The sequence below is a fragment of the Enhydra lutris genome, unplaced genomic scaffold (assembly GCF_002288905.1).
Source record: "Enhydra lutris kenyoni isolate GAN:26980312 unplaced genomic scaffold, ASM228890v2 scaffoldscaffold13, whole genome shotgun sequence".
NCBI classification, from domain to species: Eukaryota; Metazoa; Chordata; class Mammalia; order Carnivora; family Mustelidae; genus Enhydra; species Enhydra lutris.
Genome location: NW_019154097.1, coordinates 19,891,646 through 19,908,952, shown reverse-complemented (window position 1 = coordinate 19,908,952; position 17,307 = coordinate 19,891,646). Strand labels below are relative to the sequence as shown.

General features: G+C 42.6%; 2 protein-coding genes across 6 annotated transcripts in view; one reads left to right on the top strand and one right to left on the bottom strand.

The window, feature by feature from the left end:
• Positions 1-7: 7 nt before the first annotated feature.
• LOC111145882 (cell division cycle 26) lies at positions 8-8,796 on the top strand. Of its 5 annotated transcripts, none has more exons than XR_002640507.1 (4): positions 8-183; positions 2,564-2,673; positions 3,145-3,266; positions 7,829-8,796. XR_002640507.1 is itself a non-coding variant. In XM_022501171.1 (4 exons), exons 2-4 carry the CDS (start codon positions 2,621-2,623, stop codon positions 8,003-8,005), a joined length of 324 nt encoding a protein of 107 aa, XP_022356879.1. In that variant the 5' UTR covers positions 8-183; positions 2,564-2,620; the 3' UTR covers positions 8,006-8,796. The 5 variants fall into 5 exon arrangements, 4 of the variants coding, with proteins under 4 accessions (XP_022356879.1, XP_022356882.1, XP_022356880.1 ...); XM_022501171.1 differs by having other exon boundaries at positions 3,173-3,266; XM_022501174.1 differs by having other exon boundaries at positions 3,118-3,266.
• A 2,627-nt stretch (positions 8,797-11,423) lies between these two features.
• The window catches only part of LOC111145881 (solute carrier family 31 member 1), a 39,806-nt gene continuing 33,922 nt past the window's right edge, over positions 11,424-17,307 (bottom strand). The window contains exons 4-5 of the mRNA XM_022501170.1: positions 16,096-16,264; positions 11,424-14,776 (exon numbers count right to left, since the gene is read on the bottom strand). Coding sequence (XP_022356878.1) covers positions 14,575-14,776; positions 16,096-16,264 — 371 coding nt within the window. The 3' untranslated portion in view covers positions 11,424-14,574. The remainder of the gene's footprint in view (positions 14,777-16,095; positions 16,265-17,307) is intronic.

The window sequence follows — 17,307 nt, the reverse complement described above, 5'->3', positions numbered from 1 at the left end:
ACCGGAAGCGTCGTGGCGCGAGGAGTAGCGTGAACCGTAGAGTCTCTGAGAAAAGCACGCGAAAACGAGGTTCTGCCGGGGAGAGGCTCAAAGCACTCTGGGAAATGTAGTCCAGTTCGCTTCGTAGAAGATTCGCGGTGGGCGCCGGGGTTCCGGAAAGAGGCTGAGCCGGCTTGAAAAGAGGTAGGTTCGTTGAGTCCCGCGGCTCGGGGTTGAACTCCGGAGCAAATGGAGGACTTTTCAGCCCTGACGTCGCCCCCGGCTTTCCGAGAGGCTTCCGTCCTCTTGGAGCGGAGGGCCATGAGGCCATGGAAACCCTCGCTCTGGACCCGGCAGTACCACCCTGGAGCTGCGGAGGGATTGCTGTTCTCCTCCGCTGTCGGGAAGTTTTACCAGGGCCTTCCTCTGAGCTGGGTGAATTTTTGGTGGATTTGGGCAGTGGCGGCAGATTAAGCTCGAAGAGCCCTCTAGCGCCGAAATAAAATAAAGATCCGGGGAGGAGCCACGGCCTGCTGTTGTCTGTCTTCAACCCGGTCTTTTTATCTGACTCAGAGGGAGAGGATGCCTGTGAGGGCGTCAGGTAAAGGGCACACCCCCAACTCTGCGTGGCCCTATGTTCCGCTGGGGGCTGGGGCTGCGGAGATGAACAAGACCAGGGCTTTGCCCTCGTGTCGGGGGTGGAGACGCTTAAAATATTGGTGTTCCTCGAGCTGGGCAGAGCCCCCTCCCCAAACCTCTGCAAGGACAGTTACGATAATAATAGCTATTATTTATTGGGCGTTTATTAAATGCCAGATTATGTTCCAGGAACTTACAGTGCCTTACCTCGTTCAGTCTATACGACAGAGTACAGAACAGGAGGAGACTAAAGTCTAATGAAAGATGAAACTGAGTGTCCAAGATCAGTGGCATGTGGGATTAGAATCTGTCCTCTGCCCTTTCGCCTCTTGAGCGAGCACGTTTGCCCTTTACTCTGTACTACGTCCCAGTGGCGAGCTTTACACAGTTTGCAGAAAAGGGACGAAAATGTAAGAAAATGTGCAGCAGAGCTTTTCTCTTTTACATATTCTTTCCTTCCTTACTCTCCCTTGGAATTTTGGCTTCCTCTACCATTTGTTTACATTGGATTTAAGAACGTTTCTGATTTATTTATTTTAGTTTTGTGTTTTTTTTAAGATTTTATTTTTAAGTAATTCTACACCCAACCTTGGGCTCAAACTCACAACCTGGAAATGAAGAGTCCCATGCTCCACCGACTGAGCCAGCCAGGTTCCCTAAGATACTATCTGAAACTATATAAAACAATATGAAATGTAATGTGCCAGTGTTGAGAACATCACCTGTTCTGTTCCAAGCTTCATGGAAGGATACATTTCTTCTTTTGTATATTTTGTAGTCTCTAGCTACGTCCTAGAAAGATCTAATAATAATTTATACCCATACATACTTTTAAAAAAATATTTTTTTATTTATTTAAATAAAAGAGGGTGTGCGTATGTGCCCACGAGCCAGGGGAGGGGACTGGATCCCACGACTTGGGGATCATGACCTGAGCCAAAGGCAGGTACCCAACCAATTGAGCCACCCAGGCACCCCCCCCCCCCCCCCCCCCCCCCCCCCCCCCCTTTTTTTTTTCTAAGTAGGCTCCATGCCCAGTGTGAGGCTTGAACTCATGACCCTGAGATCAGGAGTCTGATGCACTATTGACTGAGCCAGCCTGGCACCCCTATAGCTGTACGTACTTTAAAGGAGCTTTCATTTACATCATTCTCATTAAATCCTCACCACCTAGACAGACCTGTGTGTAAGTTTTATAGGAGGCTGACATTTATAACTGAAGAGCTTCAACTTCATTTATAAAATAGAGGTAATTTTGCCAGGGTCCCTGTGTTCAAATAAAAATGTAAAGACTAGGAATGGAAAAGTGTAGCACAGTGCTCAAGAAAAGTTCATTTCACTTTATTTGGGTGTCTCAGTTTATTCACCAACACATGTACTCTGCTGGGTGTTAAGGAGAATATAAAGATGATGCCATTACTAGGTGTTAAACTCACTTGGTGAGTTTCATCTTTAAAAAAAACTGGTTCTTGTTAGCATAAGCATTATCTTTGGCTTTCAGCCTTAGGATTTTTTTTTTTTTTAAGATTTTATTTATTTATTTGAGAGAGAGACAGTGAGAGAGAGCACGAGCGAGGGGAAGGTCAGAGAGAGAAGCAGACTCCCCGCGGAGCCGGGAGCCCGATGCGGGACTCGATCCCGGGACTCCGGGATCATGACCTGAGCCCAAGGTAGTCGTCCAACCAACTGAGCCACCCAGGCGTCCCAGGATTGTTCTTTTGAGCCTCTTTGTCTATTTGTTCTCTCTCTCTTACTTGCTTTTCTCTGCCTGCCCTTCACAAGTCAGCTAAGAGATCTCCTCCAGGAAGTCTTCCATGTCCCTGTCTACCCCACACACCACCCAGACTGGATTGGGTGCCTGTGTGATGCCATTGCATTGTCCTCCATCTGAGTCCTTATTAAAGTGTGATGCAATTTTCTGTTTACATGTTTGTTTTCCCCACAGGCTGTGACTATGTCTTTTAACTCTGGAGCAGGAGCACAAGAAGTGTTTGTTTAATGAATGACCTTTCCATTTGGGACCTGTTTAGACCCTGAGGATAACTCTGTGAATTGGTGAGTTATAGGGAGTTTTCATGAGATTTAGTAAGCTGATTTTAAGTATTCAGGAGTGACCACAGATCTGTCACAGTTCTCATGCAGAGTTGATCTAATTTATTGGTGTATGTACTCTCCCAGTAATTATACTGAATTAAGATGTGTTATTTTAACTTTATTCTCTGAGCTAGAATAATTTTTTGGATGTGATTGAAATATAAAATTGAATTGATTGTTGCCTAGAATTCTCTTTTTTATAGGTAGCTTGCTCTTTTTTTTTCTTGAAGACTTTTTTTTTTTTTTTGAATTGCAGAGTTATGGATCTCCATGATGTAATAATCACTCATCTAATGACTTAGAAGTCTATGTGTGAACCCAAATGAGTCTTTTGTATCACCATTCCTTTAGCATGCATGCTGACAAATTGATCTTGTATTTGTAGCCAAGCTTTATCACCTCCAGTTTTTCCTCTTCTGCTATTTCTAACAGCTGATAGTTCTCTGGGTCTGGCCTTTAGTGTTGATCTCAGTATGCTACGGCGAAAACCAACCCGCCTGGAGCTGAAGCTTGATGACATTGAGGAGTTTGAGAGCATTCGAAAGGACCTGGAGGTAAGAGTACAACTTTCAAATCCTTAAGGATATTTAAAACAATAACTTTAACTTTTGAAATCCAGACCCTTTTACCAACACCTTATTGAAACCTCTATGTGGTTGCTGGACAGGCATTTCACACTTAATGTGTCAGTTTCCTGTGGCTTGCCGTAACAAATTACCACAAACTTGGTGGTTTAAAACAAGAGAAATTTATTCCTTTACCATTCTGTAGGTCAGAAATCTGAAATCAGTATCACTGGTCCCAAATCAAGGTGTCAGCAGGACCACGTGCCCTCCAGAGACTGTAGAGAAGAATCTGTTCCTTGACTCTTTCCGCTTCTGGTGGCCACTGGCATTCCTGGACTTGTGGCCACATCTTTCCAATCTCTGCATCCCGGATCACATTGCTTTCTCCTGTTGTGTCCATGAAATCTCCCATTGTCTTCTTTTACAAGGATACATGGAATGGCATTTAGGGCCCACCCACATAATCCTGGCTAATGTCTCCATCTCAAGATCCTTATCCCATCTGCAAAGATCCTTTTCCATATAAGGCAATGTTCAGAGGTTCAGGAATTAGGTCCTGAGAGCTTTGGAAGTCACTACTCAGTCTCCTGCACTTAACATGTTAAAATAAAAGACCTCCTGATTTCTTCAAGCTAGTTTCAGGTGTTCCCTGTGTCAGTATCTCTGCAGCTGCTTGAGCCAGAAACCTAGGAGTCACTCTCGAGTTCTTCCTTTTCCTTACCGTTTGGATTCACCCCATGTATCTCCCCGGTTACTATCTTAGTGCAAGTAACCGTCACCTCTCTCTCTGAAATTTCAGTTGCATTCTCAGTGGTCTTCCTGCTTCCATTTTTATCTTGTTAATCCATTCTACATCTGGTTTTTAGAAAAAGCCTTACAAATTTTCAGATCATGTCATTCCCCTGCTTAAAACTCAGTGGTTTCCTGCACTTAGAATAAAATTTCAACTGCTTATTGTGGCCTACAAAATTTTGTATGTTCTGGCTCCTCAGGTTTCAACTCCTGCCATTCTTTGCCTTGGCCTCTGTACCCCAAGCACGTTGGCTTTCTTTTATTTCCTTGAACACACCAAGCTGTTCATCACTCTTGGCCTTTGTACATGTTACTTTCCTCTTCCTGTTTTCACGTCTGTTTAAATATCATTTCTTCAGTCTAAGAGGCTGCTTCTGACCCTATTCAAATTAGGGGTGTCATTCCCATCCATGCTGTTCCTCCTTAGGGTTTCTCAAAGCACTTTATTTTTTTTTTTTTTTAAAGATTTTTTTTTTTTATTTATTTATTTGACAGACAGAGATCACAAGTAGGCAGAGAAGCAGACAGATAGAGAGAGGTGGAAGCAGGCTCCCTACAGAGTACAGAGCCCGATGTGGGGCTCGATCCCAGGACACTAGGACCATGACCTGAGCCGAAGGCAGAGGCTTTAACCCACTGAGCCACCCAGGTGCCCCACAAAGCACTTTATTTTTATTGTATTTTTTTTTTTTAAGTAATATGTATGTCCAACGTGGGGTTTAAACTCACAACTCCAAGCTCAAGAGTCACATGCTCTACCAACTGAGCTAGCCAGGTGACCCAAAGCACTTTATCCTTTTATTTTTATAGTATTTATTATAATTTATAATGATTTGTTTATTGTAGCATTTACATTAGGAAACCTGATTGTAGAAATCACGTTCGTCATCTTCACTGTTGAATCCCAGCATTGGGGAAGGAGCTCGTCCCTGCATCGTGGTAGAAGCTCAATATGTATTCTTCTTTAAAAGATTTATTTATTTATTTATTTATTTATTTGAGAGGGATACAGAAAGAGTATAAGTGGGGGGGTAGGGCAGAGGGAGAGGAAGGGAGAGAATCAGACTCCCTGATGAGTGCAGAGCCCAATGTGGGGCTCCATCCCAGGACCCTGAGATCATGACCTGAGCTAAAGGCAGAGGCTTAACCCACTGAGCCACCCAGGCGCCCCATTAATATGTATTTGTTTTCATTTTTTTTTAAAAAGATTTATTTGACAGACCATGAGAAAAGGAAGACAAACAGGGGGAGTGGGAGAAGGAGAGGGAGAAGCAGGCTTCTTGCCGAGCAGAGAGCCTGATGTGGGGCTCGAACCTGAGCTGAAGGCAGATGCTTAATGACTGAACCACCCAGGTGCCCCTCAATGTGTATTTTTAAGTGTAGCTTATCCCATAGTATTAAATGATGTCCATTAATAAGACTTAAACTCTTCAGTGGCTCTGAGAATAAAGTCTAGATACCTTAGGATGGCATATAAGGTCGTTTGTGGCCTAACTTTATCTTTAGCTTAACTTCATCTTTACGTTATCTTCCACTGTCAGGTTATCTTCAACTTAAATCTTGGTGTGTCTGCACCCTTGGTTGCCTTCCCCTGCAGTGTCCTTTCACTACAATTTAACCTTTAGCTGTAATGAGTCTCATAAAGTGTTGGAATGCTGAACTTTGATTTTGTAGAATCAGCTCACTTTTGAGTTAGTCTGTCTACTAAAGGCAATTATCTAGTGCGTTTGACCTGTTTTTTTTTTTTTTAAGATTTTATTTATTCATTTGACACAGAGATCACAAGTAGGCAGAGAGGCAGGCAGAGAGAGAGGGGGAAGCAGAATCCCCGCTGAGCAGAGAGCCTGATGTGGGGCTCGATCCCAGGACCCTGGGATCATGCCCAAGCCGATGGGAGAGACTTAACCCACTGAGCCACCCAGGTGCCCCGACCTGTTTTAGAGCAACTTAGGGATAGATTTGCCCATGACTAAAATGAAATTACACCGATAGAAACTGGTATTTCATTTGTTACTGAAATTAGTTTAATTAGATTTTGATGACTGGATTCTGAAACAGTCATCACTTGTTCACGGTGGGAAGCCTTTTAAATGATTTCATACCATTTGGACGTTCTCAGTTTCTCATGGTTTATAAAATGATAATATCCTTTGCCTTTTAACCTGTTTTCACTGAGCTATCTGTAATGTTACTTACTGGTAGTGTAGACAGACTCACTAGAGAGTAACTCAGAAAGGTCATTTTATACACACACATATATAAAGTAATACTTGACTTAGTATGCTACTATGATTGGCATTTAATGCTGAGTTCATTAGTAAGTTCTGAAGAATGGGGGCGATTCCAGTGGTTAGAGGAGTCAAGCCATTCTTCTAAGGAACGCTAGATAAAATATTTGTTCACTTTCTCAGAGAACATTATTATGTAATACCCTCTTTTTAGTCAGGTCATAGTGGTTATGGGATAAGGATTAATCTGTCCTTGAAAATGATCAAACTGAGGGCTACCTGGCTGGCTCAGTTGGTGGATTGTGCAAACTCTTGATATTGAGGTTGTGAGTTCAAGCCCCAAGTTGGGTGTAGAGATGACTTAAAAACAAGATCTTAAAAAAAAAAAAGATCAAACTCAGATACTGACTTGGTGAATTCTGCTATCACTTGTGACTTAAGAGCCAAACCCTTTTTTTTTTTTTTAAGATTTAATTAATTAATCTGTGAGAGAGTATGTGAGCAGGGGGAAGAGCAGAAGGAAGGAGAAAGAATCAGCCCAAAGTCTGAGCTCCTAGAGTCCCATGCAGGGCGGGATCTCACGACCCCGAGATCATGACCTGAGCTGAAATTGAGTCAGATACTCAACTGACTGTGCCACCCAGGCGCCCCAAGAGCCAAACTTTTTACCTGAAAACAAAACAAAAACCTCAAAATTCAGGTGTTTTGATAAGACAGCACAAAATCTTGTATTCCTGTGTTACATTTAATTTCATGGTGTCAATGACGCTCTTAATTTCTGGTGGTTATTGCTTTACCAGTCACTTAATCTTTCCATCTATTCCCTTGAGTAATACCTTTACTGAAACACCCTTTCCTGGGTGCCTGGCTGGTGCATTCGGTAGAGCATCCAACTCTTGATCTCAGGGTTGTAGGTTCAAGTGCCCTGTTGGGTGTAGAGATTACTTAAAAATAAAATCTTAAAAAAAAAAAAAAAAAACCACCCTTCTCTCCCCCGTCTGCCAACTTATTTATCTTTTTTTTTCTAGTTTTATTGTGAAATAACTGATATACGCCACTGTGTAAGTTTAAGGCGTAGTGCATGATGGTGTAATTTACATATATTGTGAAATGATGACCACAGGAGCTTCAGCTAACATCCATCTTCTCCTATATTATTTGTTTTTCTAATTGCAGTTCCCTGCTCTAAGCTCCACCATGACACACCCAATTCTTTACCTCTTCTATGTATCTTCTCACAGTATGGACGTTCCTCTGTCATACCAATGATCACCCTATGTTGTCATTGTCTATTTACTTATTTCCCTGTTAGACTGTGACATCCGGGAGGGTAGGGGTTTTATCTTTTCTCACTACGTCCCTGTATCCCTGCTTGTCCGCTTATTATCCATTTAAACCTAGGATTTCACCTTATTGTTCTGTAGGCCTTAACGCTAGCCTTCACCCTATGCCTAGTGCCTGGCAGGTGCCAAATAAAGGTTTGCTAATGGAGAGAATTTTGCCTTAATCTTAAGATTTTTATACCTCCAGACCCGTAAGAAACAAAAGGAAGAAGTGGACGTCGTAGGAATCAGTGATGGAGAAGGCGCCATTGGGCTCAGCAGTGACCCCAAGAGCAGGGAACAAATGATTAATGATCGAATTGGTTATAAACCCCAACCCAAACCCAACAATCGTTCATCTCAATTTGGAAGTTTTGAATTTTAGAGGCGGATTATTTTGCATGCCAGAGCCCTGGAATGGAGTAGAATGATGGCAGAAGTACAAACAAGATTTAGAGAACTGAGTGCTTGCAGTCAAGTAGAATATTTTACCTCCTGCAGAGAAATACTTCTGCATGAGATTACTGATGCTTAACTTTTGCTCGAAGTGGAAATTGAAACTCTAGTTTGTCTCTGGAAAATCTGACTCTATAAAACTTGTCTCATTTTTGTTTTTTAAAATAAATATATTTTTGGAAAAGTGTGCAATGCCCTTAATGAAGCATAATCCTAGCACTGTTAACCTTCAGACTTTAAAAGGTAATTGCTATGAGAGGTAACATCACTCTTCCCACCTTTATTGAGAGACTTGAAACACCGAACACTTGCATTTGATCCCTGTCACTAACTTTCTTCCAGCTTATCTGTTCAGCAAGTATTTATTGAGTGCCTGTTATATGCCAGATACTATTCTAGGCACTTAGTAACATTACTGAACAAAATCAAAGATACCTGCCCTTGTAGAGATTAGATTCTAGTGATTTTGTGTAAATGTAATCAAGCTGTGGTTTCCAGAATCTGTTTACAGAATGGCTTTGTAGCTAGTCTGAGTGTAATTTCGGGGGAGGGGACGGACAGTGGGGGGACACAATAATAGGAATGCTCCTAAAAGGAATTACCATCATTCCAGTTTTCCTTCCTTTTCCAACTGGCCTAAAAATTTTTCCCACTGAGGAGCCAATCGAGAGGATGATTTAGAATCAAGTCCAGGGCACCGGGCTCACTCAGTTGGAGGAGCATGAGACTCGTGTTCTCGGGGTCATGACTGCAAAGCCCACTTTGGGTGTAGAGATTACTAAAAAAAAGTAAATAAAGTTAAAAAAAAATCATGTTCTGTTGTTTTTACCATTTAATTCAACTACAGGGAACTGCCAGCTGTGGTAGAAGGAACCTCTAGAATCATCAGTTCTAAAGAGACCCTTAGCAAGATTTTATCCCATCTTTCTAGGGATAGGTTAAGGCTGGGTATTCAGAATGTGGAGGAGAGGTGCCTGGATGGCTCAGTCGGTTAAGTGTCTGACTTCAGGTAGGTCATGATCTCGGAGTCCTGGGGAGTCTTCTTCTCCTCCCTCTGCCCCTCTCTGTGCTCATGTGCTCTCTTCCTCTCTCTTTGAAGATGGATAAAATCCTTAAAAAAAAAAAAAATGTGAGAGAGGCAGGGAAAGGAGAATATATAGTTTCTCTTCTTCCTCCAACTATTCTTACAAAATCTTTATTCTTCCAGTCTGATCAAGGACCTTCAATTTTGTTATTTTACAGTCTTGAAGACACATCAAGTCAGGCTCTAGATAGGAAAACTGAGTAATATCGCCTTGAAGCCCACAAAGGCCAGTATGGAAGGGCAAAAAAAAAAAAAACCCGGGAGAAACAAGCCTCTGCCTTAAGCTCTCCCTGGCTTCCCAGCACATAGGCAGGCACAGAAGCATGAGAACATTGTGCCTCCTGACTTTCACTTGGCCAACACTCAGAGGGCTCTGTATGGAGGCACCACACTGAGTGCAGTCTGCTGACTATCTCAATCTTTAACTCCTATGAGGAGAGTGCTAGATGCTCAGCTAATTAAGGGATAGAGCTCAGTGAGACTTGAACCCAAGCATACTGATCTCTGAACCCAAATTTCTAAACTTTATTGCTACACTGCTTTCCCAGTCTCTCCCCCCCACCCCCCCGGCTGGGTCTAGAAAGTGGGGTTCACAGAGGTGGAGGGAGAGGATGCTGTTTCAGTTCTCAGGAAATTTTATCTTACTATTTTAACAATAAAGAATGAGACATTCGCCAGATTAGATAAGGGCTTATTTGTTGCCCTTATCTACTACCTATGACAGCTATAAATCCTTTCAGACACAACTGAAATTACGTGCATGGGTTCTCTTATTACTCAGGTCATAGGGTGCATGTATAGAAGATCGTCAAGTGCTTGTGAAGAGGTATTGAACTCACCCAGAAGAGCTTACCTTTAGTTTCCTGAAAGCTGGAGTAAAAATAATCAAAAAGTTACTATGGTTTGGTTGCCTGTTAAGTGCTAGGTGCTTTATATATATTGCTCCTAAGTTGAAAATGGTGCTATAATTGCATTTTTATAAATGAGAACACTAAGGTTTAGGGATTATTAAAATCACTTGCCCAAGGTTACACTTCTGATAAGTGGGGGAGCCAGAATTCGAACCCGGACATGTTTGACTCCAAAGTCCTTGCTCATCATACTACACTATGGAGGAGAATAGGAATGGTACTGGATGTAAGATGCCTTCTGGGGGCCAGCAGGAGGGGCAAATAACGCCAGCATTCTGGCATTACTGAAGGGACAGACAGGGCCAATGCTCATCTTGAGGCTTGGCAGTGGAGATCCTTAGAGGCCCAATTCAGGGCCTCTTTCCTGACAGCATAACCACCGAAGGGATTATATGATATGATGGGTTAGCTTGTAAATTCAGGAATCCATGGTATACTGAGAGATTTGCCGCTTCATGAAGACCCTTGACTCCTGTGCGAAAGGTCATGTAGATCTGGCAATACTTAACATTTAAAAAAAAAATTTGTCTTTTTTTTTTTTAAGTTTTTATTTATTTGACAGAAAGAACAAGTGGGGCGGGGGACAGCAGAGGGAGAGGGAGAAGCAGGCTCTCTGCTGAGCAGGTAGCCAGATACGGGGCTCAATCCAGAATCATGACCTGAGCCGAAGGCAGGTACTTAGACTGAGCCACCCAGGGCCCCCTAGCATATCATTTTTATTTATTCATTTATTTTTGGTGCAAAAAGGTGGTTTTATTAAAGCATGGGAATAGGACCTGTGGGCAGGAATTTTCTGCTTATCATTTTAATTTTTATATTTTTTAAAGATTTATTTATTTGAAAGAGAAAAAGTGAGCAGAGGGAGAGGGAGAGACATCTTCAAGTAGACTCCCCACTGAACACAGAGCCCCACACCTGGGTTTGATCCATGACCCCCCAGATCATGACCTGAGCTGAAACTAAAAGTCAGACACTCAACCAACTGAGCCACCCAGGTGCCCCAAGCTTGTCATTTTAAGTAGAGTAAGAGGAGAGTGAGATGAAAACATAAAGGGATCTTGCCACTTAAAAGACTGACATCTTAAAAATTGATGGTTGGGGTGCCTGGTTGGCTCAATCATTAAGCATCTGCCTTCATGGGATCGAGCCCTACATCGGGCTTCCTGCTCAGCAGAAAGCCTGCTTCTCCCTCTTCCTCTGCTGCTCCCCCTGCTTGTGTTCTCTCTCTTGCTCACTGTATCTCTCCATCAAATAAATAAATAAGATCTTTTTTAAAAAAATGATGGTAATGGCCAATGAAGAGACCACTTATTCTGCTATCACTAGGTAGAAAGACATGCATAGAATCACAAAATCAAAATATTTATTTTGTTCTGTTACATATGACACTGTTAAAATATTCCTACTACAGCAATACTGCTCTCCAGGAGCTTACAATCTAAAATGGTCAACATGAATTGTAGACTCAGTGATTAAGGCATTATATCAAATGCAGACTGTGTATCTTTAGATGTATCTTCTGAAAGAAGCAGCTGGAGAGAGCAGGATCAAAATGAAATGACATGAACGTGTAACCCCTGCCCCCTCCCCTTCCAGCTCCTTATAAGAAACCCCTTGTGGCTAGAACCCAAGCCCAGAGCCTCACAGTCTGAAATAGAATTCCAGACAGCCCTACCATAGAAGTAGTGAAGAAACCTTAATTTCGAATTCCCTGGTGGACACAGAGGATTCCCCATTTGTGGGCAATGAGGGGCTGAGTGTTCCTCTAACATAGACTGGAGATAGCAGTTAAGATTCTGTGACTCTGCGGATTGAACCAGTAGGTAGCCCTTTAGCAGCCTTCTAGCAATTCCAACAGGACAATTTCTCCCTGAAGGGTACGTCAGGTCTCTACTAAGTTTCACAACTTCTGGTTGGTATCTATCTCCACCGCCTCAGGAGGGCTAGGGAGATTTCATAAACTAGACACATGGGATTAAACTGAAAGAAAGGGAAAGGAAAGAATAAAGGGCCAAAGAAATGGGGATACAGGCTTCTAAGACATGTGAACAACGAAGGAGGAAAAGATTTTGGATCTTTTGGATCTTGGTTCTTTTGGATCCAAAAGAACAAAGAAGTCAGGCACTAAATTCCAAATCAACAGGGATACAGAAATGAAAGTCAATGAGATCATTATCACAATCCAAGAGCTCAAGAAAGATAGAATTTAAGCTTTAAATTTTTTCTCCTTCATAACTTCGTCCTTTGGCAATGTAATCTAAGAACTGCTGGAATTCAGGTTTTTTGTGACACTCCGTCATAAACACTGAAAACCTATCCCAGACTGATGTTTCTCCATTGAGTTTCAAATTCACAGCATTTTGTCTTAACTGGCCTTGATTTTTCTTACCTTACTGATAAGGTCCAGTTTCTGAAAGGGTGTTTTATAGCAGCTCAGGCCAAGATTTCTAGAGAGCAAGCACCAGGGTCACTATTCCATCGAGTCTTCTTTTATTTCACGTTTTTTTATTCCTTGGCTTCTGAGATAATAACTGGGACTTTACACCTTCATGTTGGACTCTGTCACTACCCGTCATGCACCGCGCTCATGCGAAGTAGCAGCCCCACGAGGGGTTGGAATGAGAGAAAAGCACAAAACTCTAAATGTTGGTTCTCAGATTTTACCCCTGATCTGGGTAAGCTCGTAACCTTCTCTTGGTTTAAAGCCACGGAAGTACACATTCCTTGCTCTCCAATATTTAACTGGCACCCACAGAGAACGTACAAACTCCAAAACCACAACAGAGGCCAAAAGAATAGTTGTGTGTTGTGTCCTCTGCCCTGAGGCACGATTGGAGTCTAGCACCAAGGAGGGCAGGATTAACAGACTAACACGGGAAGAGTCACTTCACACAGGTTGTCTGGACTGGGGACCAGACTGTAGTGTAAACTCACAACAGAACAGAATAAAAATCCAGTATGGTTCTTCATTGAGAAAAAGAGGTTTGGCCACATGTGATCTATCGAAACCCCCAAGAGTAACAAAGACAGTCACAGAGAAGACGAGGATCTGCTTGGTATGGACATGGATGCTGGGCCCTGAGGAAAATCTGGTCATCAGCAGACCATACCCTATACCTTTCCAAAGGGAGGGCTGGGCTTCTGCCCTTCTGACCCATGACTGGCTGATTTTATACTGCAGATCAAAGGCCTTCCTCAATCTTCCAGCTACTTCCAAGAAACCACAGACCTTTAAAGACTAGTGATTTCATACATACTGGTAAAAGTTACTTTGGGCACAGGCCCCGGGCACACGTACACAAACCTGGAGCTGAATACTTTTGTGGAATGATTAAGTATTGACCAGCACGAGTGCTGGTATTTAATACACGAGTGAAGCTTAGACATACCACCTACCAATCGTCAACTCAAATTCCTGTGCCCAGTACCAAGTAGCTCACCTCACCTGGTGACACTTCTTTAGTTTAAAGCAGAGATTCTCAAAGTGTGGTCCCCCAGCCATCAGCAGGAACATCACCTGGGAACTTGTTAGAAATGCCAATTTTGGGGCTCCGGGTTGAGGCCCAGAAACTAGTGTTTTAACACTTGTTTTAACAAGCCCTCCATGTGATTCTGATGCAGGCTAAGGTTTAAAAACCACTGGTTTAGAGGCCAACATGTGAAGACAGTAACAAAAGAAAACAATTCACACTCTTTTGTTTCATTCAGCTGCGATAATCCAAGGTACCAAAAGTAAAATATCAATGGTTTTATTTTTTAAATATCTATTTCTATTTTTCTCAAATTGATTGTCATCATTTCTTTTTTTGATTGACAAGTTCATTCTGATCAAAATGTTAAGTAGGAACACAAGCTGATGAGTCAGCCACCCAAGAATATACACACACTTTTGCAAGCTCCAGGCCCATATTTAGTCTCAAACGACCCTTCTGCAAATTACCAAGATTTCAGTACCACACATCACACCAAAAGGCACAATGTACTTCATACTCCTTGCATACAAAGACTGGGACTCACTTTTCAATGTTAAGTTTGGGTTCTGGGTTTAGTGGGACAAGAATTTCCCTCAGTTGCCATCAATCCTAGCTGAAGTGAATCTCTCTCCATCACTGGCCCAGGAAAAAACCCACCAAATTCACATTCTGTCTATTCTCCAAATAAAACAGGAGACTCAAAAGGAAGCAGGTGATCAAGTCACTGAACAGAAAGCTACCTGGTTTGGACAAGAACATATAATTTGGATCTAGGATGATGGGGGAGGGAGGGCATCTCCTGAGGGAATCTCAGCTCATTAGGAAAAAAACAGGGAGATTATCACTTTAGCTCAGAGACTGTAGGCTAAACCTCTGTTGAGAAGGGCTGTGTGTGTGTGTGTGTGTGTGTGTGTGTGTGTGTGTGTGTAAGGAGATAAGGAGCGAGAAGGGAAGACGAGTAGGAATCATGTCTTTCAGTCTTGAACTGCTTCCCACTGCAATCGATAAGGCCGCACCATGGAGTTTAACGTTAATGGCAATGCTCTGTGATGTCCACGACCACTGCCTTCTTCCAGCTGAAGAGGAAGTACCCAGTGCCGGCCCCGGCTGCTACCGCAATGCAGAGGTAGCCGTTGTAGGTCATGAAGATGAGCATGAGGAAGTAGCTGATGACCACTTGGATGATATGCAGCACTGTTTGCAGGAGGTGAGGAAAGCTCAGCATCTGTTGCCTGGAGAGTAAACAGGGACACAACCATCAGGGACCCTTAGGAGTGCTCCGGCAGCTCTGCAGATCGGGAGAAAGGGGGAGCAGCTGTGGTCAGGAGCTCAGCTTGAACCGGACTCCTTCACAGCCATCCCGGCAACTCATGGCTACTTGTGTGTTACGTATGTTATTGACGGTCCCTGGAAATGAAACATGATGGGGCTGCCTGGATAATAAGTATTGGCCAGATATGCTTCAATATCAGCAGAAGGAACCCCTTGTGGGAGGAGAGGAGAGGAGAGGAAGGAGGACTAATCTCCTAACTTACCTCTTCCTTGGCTTCTAAAAGGAAAGCCCTAAACCCTCCCCTACTTATTTGAACATGTTCAGGACTTCCACCTTGGCAACATTCATATTCTAAAGAATGGAAAGAGAACTGAGGGCTGGGGGGTACAAAACAAAGTACTTAACCAGGGGTCAGGAAGCTTGGCTAGCCCCTCGCCGCTCGCTAGTTCTGTCACCTCCAGTAAGTCATGTGTTTGGGCCTCAAGAAGCTCATGAGTTACAAGGGGAATAAATAACACTGTGGTTACTTGAAAGCAGCACACTGGTCCATAGGATTCCTTGAACTACAATTCAGTTTAAGACCTATACTTCTATTAAAACTCAAGAATCCCAAAAAGTGGGTGGCTGGGTGATGGACATTGGGCAGGGTATGTGCTATGGTGAGTGCTGTGAATTTTGTAAGACTGATGATTCACAGACCTGTACCCCTGAAGCAAATAATACATTATATGTTAATTTTTTAAAAAAATCCCAAAAGGCATCTGCCAATCTAATTTTCCAAACGATTCCAATAGTTTGGAAAACTAGCAGTCATCCAAATGCTTTCATTGACAGAATACAGACATCTGTACATCTTATACTGTAAACAAAATGAAAATAGAGCTGGGGGATGCAATTTTTTATAGAAAAGAACCAACTGGATTCTGCCATTCTTCTATACCCTGACCTGAATTTCTTTTATGTGCGTATTATTATTTTGATAAATTTTTTTTTCCTTTTTCAATTTGGGCAAATATTTTAAAATATAAACTCCTTATCTTCTTCCACAGTGACCAAGCTTACAATTCAGAACAAATGTTCGAGCTCAGGAGGGTTCCTATCATTCCTTCTTCGGCATGCTTAGGATTCACAACCCAAGCCTCCAGAGATGGTTTTCACCAAGATCATGCAGAATCACTACTAACTCAACAAGAGGGCTATTACCAATAAACAGCTGCTTTGGTGCTTAACTCATCCAGCCCTCCAGAACTTCCATCTGGATCTGTTCAGTCTTCTTACCCAACAGTTTTGTGTGTCTCCATGAGGATGGTTCCATTTGGTCCTGGGACGGGCATGGAATTATAGCGGATGCTGACTTGTGACTTGCGCAGCAGGCTCTCTCGGGCGATCTTGAGTCCTTCATAGAACATGGCTAGTAAAAACACTGCCACGAAAGCTCCAGCCATTTCTAAGTGGGGAAGGAAAAGATGGTGTATGGTCATATATGCGAAGTCACTAGTCGGTTTGCTGTCCACGCTAGAGAGACAACACAGAAGAGGGCTACTCTCAATTTCCGAATACATTATATTGCTACATTTCTACTTGCACAGACAGACAGAGAGACAGACAGAAGAGTGAAGATGGTGCTAGTGAAAACCATTGTCTCCACTGGAGAACATATTCATTTTCTGATTATAACACAAAAAATCATCTGAACAATAATCACCTTCAGGTCTGGCTACCTGGTGTCATAAATTGGCTTGTTATGACACAATGTAGAATATGCAAAAGGGGAATAAAACATCACTTTAAAGTGTTGACTATTTCCTTGAACAAAGGGGGAAAAAAAAAGGGAGAGAAAAATCAGGAAACAATTATAGAGAACACACGGATGGTTGGGGGCTGGAGGTGTGTGGGTGAAATAGGTGATGGGATTAAGGAGGTCACTTGTGATGAGCACTGGGTAACGTATGGAATTGTTAAATCACTACACTGTACACCTGAAACCAATACAACACTGTTAGCTAACTAGAATTAAAATAAAATAAAAAAAAATAAAGTACTATTTCTTTTTTTTTTTTTTTTTAAGATTTTATTTATTTATTTGACAGACAGAGATCACAGATAGGCAGAGAGGCAGGCAGAGAGAAACAGAGGGGGAAGCACACTCCCTGTGAGCAGAGAGCCTGATGTGGGGCTCGATCCCAGGACCCTGAGATCATGACCTGAGCTGAAGGCAGAGGCTTAACCCACTGAGCCACCCAGGTGCCCCTAAAGTACTACTTCTTGAACAGATATTTCAGTTCTTTTTTTTTTTTTAAAGATTTATTTATTTTTATTTGAGAGAGAGAAAGAGCATGAGCAGGAGTGGGGAGTAGCTGGGGGAAGGAGAGAGAATCTTCAAGCCGACTCCATGCTGAGCGCAAAGCCCAACAGTGCTCAATCCTAGAACTCTGAGATCACGATCTGAGCCAAAATCAAGAGTTGGATGCTTAACTGACTGCACCACTC

Bases quoted from the DNA above. Each gene is read 5' to 3' on its own strand.
- LOC111145882 (XM_022501171.1), top strand. From the start codon at position 2,621: ATGACCTTTCCATTTGGGACCTGTTTAGACCCTGAGGATAACTCTGTG. The intron at 2,674-3,172 runs GTGAGTTATAGG...TCTGGCCTTTAG, and splicing joins GAGGATAACTCTGTGAATTG to TGTTGATCTCAGTATGCTAC. The intron at 3,267-7,828 runs GTAAGAGTACAA...TTATACCTCCAG, and splicing joins GCATTCGAAAGGACCTGGAG to ACCCGTAAGAAACAAAAGGA.